The sequence below is a fragment of the Entelurus aequoreus genome, linkage group LG02 (assembly GCF_033978785.1).
Source record: "Entelurus aequoreus isolate RoL-2023_Sb linkage group LG02, RoL_Eaeq_v1.1, whole genome shotgun sequence".
Taxonomy (NCBI): domain Eukaryota; kingdom Metazoa; phylum Chordata; class Actinopteri; order Syngnathiformes; family Syngnathidae; genus Entelurus; species Entelurus aequoreus.
Genome location: NC_084732.1, coordinates 16,681,718 through 16,689,887, shown reverse-complemented (window position 1 = coordinate 16,689,887; position 8,170 = coordinate 16,681,718). Strand labels below are relative to the sequence as shown.

The 8,170-nt window shown below is 43.8% G+C and overlaps 1 protein-coding gene across 1 annotated transcript; it reads right to left on the bottom strand.

Annotated features, from left to right (window-relative positions):
- Positions 1-2,136: 2,136 nt before the first annotated feature.
- Positions 2,137-7,599, bottom strand: si:ch1073-459b3.2 (growth arrest-specific protein 1). Its single transcript, XM_062023311.1, has 2 exons — positions 5,942-7,599; positions 2,137-5,753 (listed from the first exon to the last, which is right to left on the bottom strand). The coding sequence occupies exon 1, from the start codon at positions 7,110-7,112 to the stop codon at positions 6,357-6,359; it is 756 nt and encodes a 251-aa protein (XP_061879295.1). The 5' UTR covers positions 7,113-7,599; the 3' UTR covers positions 2,137-5,753; positions 5,942-6,356.
- Positions 7,600-8,170: the final 571 nt, after the last annotated feature.

Below are 8,170 nucleotides of genomic sequence, written 5' to 3'. Positions count from 1 at the left end.
TTTGCTAATTTTGCCGGCATACACCTCAGCGTCAAAATATTGTGTTACTTGACCAATAATGCCTTTTAGGATGTTAACGTGGATAACATTTTCAGGTACACACTTCAGAGTAATATATTTTGGTGCTTTCGACGCATGTTACAGTTAGCATTTTATCATGTTAGCATTAGCATGCCATCTTTTTTTGCTAATTTTGCCGGCATACACCTCAGCGTCAAAATATTGTGTTACTTGACCAGTAATGCCTTTTAGGATGTTAACATAGATAAAATTTTCAGGTACACACTTCAGAGTAATATATTTTGGTGCTTTTGACGCATGTTACAGTTAGCATTTTAGCATGTTAGCATTAGCATGCCAGCTTTTTTTGCTAATTTTGCCGGCATACACCTCAGCGTCAAACTATTGTGTTACTTGACCAATAACACCTTTTAGGATGTTAACGTGGATAACATTTTCAGGTACACACGTCAGAGTAATATATTTTGGTGCTTTTGACGCATGTTACAGTTAGCATTTTAGCATGTTAGCATTAGCATGCCAGCTTTTTCTGCTAATTTTGCCGGTATACACCTCAGCGTCAAAACATTTGTTACTTGACCAATAATACCTTTTAGGATGTTAACGTGGATATGCTAGTTTTTGTTTTTTATAGCTAATTTTGTAGGTATACAACTCAGTCATATGTTGGTACTTGATGCATGGTAATGTTAGCATGCTAACATTTTAAGGTACACACTTCAGAGTAATATATTTTGGTACTTTTGACGCATGTTACAGTTAGCATTTTAGCATGTTAGCATTAGCATGCCAGCTTGTTTTGCTAATTTTGTCGATATACACCTCAGCGTCAAAACATTTTGTTACTTGACCAATAATACCTTTTAGGATGTTAATGTTGATATGCTATTTTTTATTATTATTTATTTTTAGCAAATTTTGAAGGTATACAACACACTCATAATACTTTTGACGCATGTTACAGTTAGCATTGGCATGCCAGCTTTTTTTGCTAATTTTGCCGGTATACACCTCAGTGTCAAAACATTTGTTACTTGACCAATAATACCTTTTAGGATGTTAACGTGGATATGCTAGCTTGTTTTTTTAAAAGCTAATTTTGGCGGTATACAAGTCACTCATATTTTGGTACTTGATGCATGGTAATGTTAGCATGCTAACATTTTCAACAACATTTTTAGGTACACACTTCAGAGTAATATATTTTGGTACTTTTGACGCATGTTACAGTTAGCATTTTAGCATGTTAGCATTAGCGTGCTAGCTTTTTTTTGTGCTAATTTTGCCGGTATACACCTCAGCGTCAAAACATTGTGTTACTTGACCAATAATACCTTTTAGGATGTTAACGTGGATATGCTAGCTTTTTTTTTTTTTTAAGCTAATTTTGTAGGTATACAACTAACTCATATTTTGGTACTAGATGCATGATATTGTTACACACTTAGCATGCTAACTTGTTTAGCTATATTAGCTAGTATATAGCTCAGTGTCATATTTTAATATTTCACTAATGCTAACTGTAAACATGTTTTTGTTAACATGCTAGCTTTTTTTTAGCTCACATTTTTTGTTACTTTACTATCTGGCCAGTGTGCTAACTGTTAGCAAGTCAGTTCGGCTTTGGGTCTTCAGCATTCACACAAAACTTCTACCGAAATTGCATTTTGTAGTTCTTTTAACAGCAATCAATATATTATACTGGTTATGAAGGTGAAAATACCAAAACGGCCCCCGCATCCTTTGATTTGTCAGTCTGTGGCCCTCAGTGGAAAAAGTTTGGCCACCCCTGGAATAGTTTAACCTTGCGTGATGTAAAAAAATATATATATTACAAAACGAACAATGTATGTGCATTCAAAGTGTTTCGATACCACAAATATATATATTTTTAAAATGAGTGCTTTAATCATTAGCGAGAAAAGTATCAAAACGTCGGAAAAAAAAAAATGTATTTAGTCGAGGTTACTGTGGTTTATCTGTTATACAGTGCTCACACCGGGGTAACGTGGAATATACGTTACAGAGGCTATTTCATCCCTACAAGCCTGATTCGCAGGCTTGTAGAGATGAAATAGCCTGTGTGTTTTTTCCTGACCTAATGTATATATATATATATATATATACTTTTAATTACAAGGATCAATTTTTTTAAATACATTTTTAAGCCATCTCCATGCAACCAAAAATAGATTTTCTAACATGTAACCTGTTTTGAAAAGGTGTCATTATAATTATTACTCGTTGCGAGAATCAGGCTTCTATCAGGAATCGATTCTGAATCGAATCGTCACCAGATCGAATCGTTAGATGCCCAAAGAAATCACACCCTTTTTTATTTAGTCACGGCAATGTAATCTCCAATATGCCACCCGGGTTGAAAGCTAAAATGAAAACTTTGAATGTCAATAAAGAACGATGTGGATGGATAAAAGTTATTTCGTTTTTTAAAGTGTGTTTTTTTTTTTTATTATTTCAAGTTTTCAATAGATATTTTGGCGAAAAATAATTAAAAAAATGTTTTTTTTTAGAAAAACTGCCATTAACCTCTTAAGGCCCAAGCTGTTTCTTTACATGTTTTTTTTATTTCTCTTTGCTATTTGGGCTTATTGGACCCTAATTAGAATAAAAACTAAGAATCATCTTTTTATATGATGTACTTAGTCCATAAGTACACAAACGTGTACTTCATGTGTAGTGACACGCACATTTTTATTTGTACACTTTTTCCCCAAATTCCATTGTATGTTATACTCTTCTGACACCACCAGATGGCAGTATAAGTGTCCATATGTCGGCATAAGACCCCAATTTCAGTAGTGTACACAATTTTGGAAATAAGAGCTAAAAGGTGATGTCCACGCATGTGGCCACTAAGGCCTTTAGAGGTTAAGTAGCTGAGTCATGTTAGCACTTTATCTCACATAGCAATACAAGTGTCGCTAACATTAACTGTCCCATTCCTTTTACATTACGTTGTCAGGCGCGGTATTTCCAGACCGACTTAATCTGCGAGAGACCAACACATGTCGTTAGCATTAAAGCTACAGATGCGTAACAAGCACACACTGTTTAAGTCAGGGATGTCAAACATACGGCCCCGGGGCCCGCAAACAGGTTTCTATCCGGCCCGCGGGATGAGTTTGCTAAGTATAAAAATCAACCTGAAATTTTTGAATGAAAAAACTGCTGTTCTAAATGTGTCCACTAGATGTCACCATAGCAATTTTTTGTATCTTTGTAGATGATGCTACATATGTACAAAATAAACCACATGATGTTAGTACGTCAGTCGAGGAAAATGATCAAACTACCGTATTTTTCAGACTATAACAGTTTGGGTGCGACTTATACTCCGGAGCGACTTATGTGTGAAATTATTAACACATTACTGTAAAATATCAAATAATATTATTTAGCTCATTCGCGTAAGAGACTAGACGTGTAAGATTTCATGGGATTTAGCGATTAGGAGTGACAGATTGTTTGGTAAACGTATAGCATGTTCTATATGTTATAGTTATTTGAATGACTCTTACCATAATATGTTACGTTAACATACCAGGCACGTTCTCAGTTGGTTATTTATGCCTCATATAACGTACACTTATTCAGCCTGTTGTTCACTATTCTTTATTTTTTTTAAATTGCCTTTCAAATGTCTATTCTTGGTGTTGGGTGTTATCAAATACATTTCCCCCAAAAAATGTGACTTATACTCCAGTGCGACCTATATATGTTTTTTTCCTTCTTTATTGTGCATTTTCGGCCGGAGCGACTTATACTCCGAAAAAGACGGTGCATAAATAACATACTGTAATTTGATTTTAATATAATTCTTTCATCTTGATGGATTGAAAATCAACACCAATGAGTTGACTGATTATTGTCATTATCACATAATTTATTCAGAAAATATAAATAGCGACAAAAAAAGTATACAGTATATACCATTGACCGCAACAGGTAATTTAAACAACAACAACAACAACATTACGATTTGTAATACAATTTCAGAATGTGCTTGTTCTATTTTTAAACAACAGAAAACAATCTGAAGTTGTCTTTATTTTTACCTTATCAAAGCCATGGTTTTACCAGTCCGGCCCACTTGGGAGTGGATTTTTCTCCATGTGGACCCCCCCGATCTAAAATGAGTTTGACACCCCTGGTTTAAGTAGTATAACATGAGGACCTTGGAAGAAAATGCAGGTGACACAAAAACCTTAGTCAGCTGTTTCTAATAGTTTGCCCTTTCATATTTAACATCATGTAAGGCAAATATTTAGCAATGAGCGTTGTTATTTTTGTGAGGGTGGTGACGAGAAGCTGGAGGAGCGGGGTAATAAAAAGCAGGCGGGGGGGGGGGGCTATTTGAAGGCGCAAAGTCAGGGGAAGGAAGAGGAAGGAGGGGTGGTGTTCTGGGGAGGAAAAGGTCCATAAAACAATCTCACATGTGGGAACAAGGGGGCCGAATAGGGAGGGGGACCCAGTTGTGTTTGGGTGCTTCAGTTAATTGGAGTACTTGACTTCTGTCCCTATGACAAATATAAATGTGAATGGCGGAGGCCAAATATTTGTCGAAGGTCTTAAAAAAAACTCCACTCCAAGGACCATTGACACCAAAGTAAACAAATGGCAGCTGACACCGAAAAGGCAAAGTCTCAGATGCAGTCGGACTTTAGTGGTGGTGTCGGATTTAGATCCTCAAATAACGGTCAGTCCAAAAAGTTTGTGGTAATCCGCAATGGTGGACTTGAGGACTTAATCCAGGACAAACTGTCAGTGGGACTCCCGAATCTAATGTTAGTGGGAGGGACCCCACAAGGCACATGTCCGGTCGATAGGATGAGGTGGTCCGGGCATTTGGTCAGGATGCCACCCGAACGCCTCCCTGGGGAGGTGTTGAGGGCACGACCGACCGGTAGGAGGCAACGGGGAAGACCCAGGACACGTTGGGAAGACTATGTCTCTCGGCTGGCCTGGGAACGCCTCGGGATCCCCCTGGAAGAGCTGGACGAAGTGGCTGGAGAGACGGAAGTCTGGGCTTCCCTGCCCCCGCGACCCGACCTCGGATAAGCGGAAGAAGATGGATGGATGGATGAGGTTCTTGTTTACCTCCTGTGTTCTAGTTCGAAGCATCAGTCCCAGAATCCAAAAGTCCACTTCTTCCGGGTGTCAATGCTGGTCTGTCAGATGTCAGGTTGAACATTCCCAATGAGGAAAAAAAGTCAGGTGGTCTTCAGTTCGACTTTTGTTGAAAGTCCTTAAGGGATCCCCCGGGAGGAGCTAGACGGAGTGGCTGGGGAGAGGGAAGTCTGGGCTTCCCTGCTTAGGCTGCTGCCCCCGCGACCCGACCTCGGATAAGCGGAAGTAGATGAATGGATGGATGAGGTTCTTGTTTAGCTCCTGTGTTCCAGTTCAAAACATCAGTCCCGGAATCCAAAAGTCCACTTCTTCCAGGTTTCAATGCTGGTCTGTCAGATGTCAGGTTGAACGTTCCCAATGAGGAAAAAGGTCCGGTGGGTCTTCAGTTCGCTGCTGCCCCCACGACCCGACCTCGGATGAGCGGAAGGAGATGAATGGTTGGATGAGGTTCTTGTTTTGCTCCTTCAAAACATCAGTCCTGGAATCCAAAAGTCCAATTATTCCAGGTCTGTCATGGTTGAACGTTCCCAATGAGGAAAAAGGTCCGGTGGGTCTTCAGTTCGCTGCTGCCCCCACGACCCGACCTCGGATGAGCAGAAGAAGATGGATAGATGGATGAGGTTCTTGTTTACCTCCTGTGTTCTAGTTCAAAACATCAGTCCTGGAATCCAAAAGTCCACTTATTCCAGGTGTCAATGCTGGTCTGGTTGAACGTTCCCAATGAGGAAAAGTTCCAGTGGTCTTCAGTTCGCTGCTGCCCCCACGACCCGACCTCGGATAAGTGGAAGAGGTTGAGAATGGATGGATGAGGTTCTTGTTTAGCTCCTTCAAAACATCAGTCCTGGAATCTAAAAGTCCACTTATTCCAGGTCTGTCAGATGTCAGGTTGAACGTTCCCAATGAGGAAAAAGTTCCGGTGGTCTTCAGTTCGCTGCTGCCCCCACGACCCGACCTCGGATGAGCGGAAGAAGATGGATAGATGGATGAGGTTCTTGTTTACCTCCTGTGTTCTAGTTCAAAACATCAGTCCTGGAATCCAAAAGTCCACTTAATCCAGGTCTGTCAGATGTCAGGTTGAACGTTCCCAATGAGGAAAAGGTCCGGTGGTCTTCAGTTTGACTTTTGTTGAAAGTCCTTAAGGAGCATTTTCGGTGTCCATGGGAGAAAACAAGGTTATTCCATCCGTCTCAGAGCCACATAAATCCCAAAGAGACGACCAGGAGCGTCCCAAAGCCGGACAACCTTTGAGCGGCCTCGGAATGGTCGCTGGAGTCCTCCTCCCTGTCCTGCCTGGGGTCGTAATCCTCGTCCTCGTACACGTCGTCCGCCTCCGGCTGGTCCGAGATGACCCCGTGATGGTCCCCCATGGCGCAGAGCTTGCTCATGTTCTCCTTGACCACCTCGCAGAAGGGCCTCTCCACGCCGTCGCAGACGCAGCGGTTGAGCAGCGCCCCGTTGGGGATGTAGAGCATCTGCTGGATGGTGGCCTTGCACTTGGACGAGCACTTGCGCCCGTTGAAGAGCTGCCCGCAGTAGGCCAGGTAGGCGGCCAGGGAGGTGTGGCAGTGGGTGTCCTCCTCGCAGCGCTGGCGGGCCTCCATGCAGCCGATGCCGCCGGCGTCCGTGGGGTGCCTGCGCGGGAGGCACGGCTCGATGGCCCGCTTGGCGCCCAGGCACTCCGGGTCCTGGGCGCACTCGCAGCTCTCCAGGTCGGGCCCGCTGCGGGTGTGGTTGAGGCGGATGAGGGCGTTGATGCAGTGGCTGGGGCACTGGCGCCTGGTGCCCCGGATGTTGCCCTCACAGGCCGCGAAGTACTGGCTGTAGGCGAGGTCGCACTCGGGCTCGTCGTGGCAGCGCAGGAGCGCCTGCCAGCAGATGAGCTGAGCGTCCAAGGCCACCAGCACCCAGGGGAGAAGTGCCAGGGCCCGGCAGCAGCATCTCATGCTTGGGGGGAGCGCTTAGCCTTCCAGCAGCAGCAGCAGCAGCAGCACATGATCGGCTCTCACACGCTATAAGAAAGTTGACAAAAAATACAAAGTCTTCGAGAAGTTGTCTCAAGGGGACGCGTGGGCGCCTCGACACGAATTTCCCACCGTCACAACACGCTCCTGAACGCTCCCCCTCGACGTGCCGCTACACCTCCACGATGCGTTCACGGACCAGCCGCGTACACACACACGCCGAAACGCCGCGCATATTCTTCCCTTTTAAACAAAGAAAATAACCACACACAAAAAAAAAAAGTTACCAAAGTGTCCGCGTCAGGAGCCGCAAATGTGCGCGTCGTTCTTTGTCCCTCCTTTCGCTCGTCTGCCTGTTCCGCTTCGCGCTCCGCCGAGCATTCCCTCACAACACCCCTCCCCCCCTCCCTCTCTCCCCGCCGGGGGAGGAAAAGAGAAAGAAAAGTTTAGACCCCCGCGTCCTCCCCCTCCTCTCCTTTCTTTCCTCACTCACGCATGTCCGTCATTTTCCAACCGCGTCTTCTGATTGGTCGCTTTAGAGCAGCTCGAAAACCCTCCCGTTGACCGCAGCGAGCAGAGGCGCACCTGCCGTGCCGGGGGGCACAGGGGCAAGGCAGTCCTGTCAGGAATGATGCATTCATGGACGGAGAGCCCCCTCACTTGTACAGTGGGCTGCACTGCATCTGACAGTACACTATATATGTACAAGTACTGTAACCCGTGTACACACGTAGAAGTATTTCACACATACTGTAAAAAATACTGCAAAACTACTTACACATACTTACAAATGGACTTCTTGCACCTGTCCGTCCATTCTCATACACACATAATGTAAACACCCATCCAATAACTCACATACTCATTCAATACTTTTAAATGTACTGTATGTTATTAAAGTTAAAAAAGTTAAAGTACCAATGATTGTCACACACACACTGGGTGTGGCAAAATTATTCTCTGCATTCGGGTGGTGAGGGGAGCAGTGAGCAGCAGCGGTGGCCACGCCTGGGAATCATTTTTGGTGATTTAACCCCCAA

Coding starts and splice junctions, on each gene's coding strand:
- si:ch1073-459b3.2 (XM_062023311.1), bottom strand. CDS start 7,112: ATGAGATGCTGCTGCCGGGCCCTGGCACTTCTCCCCTGGGTGCTGGTG.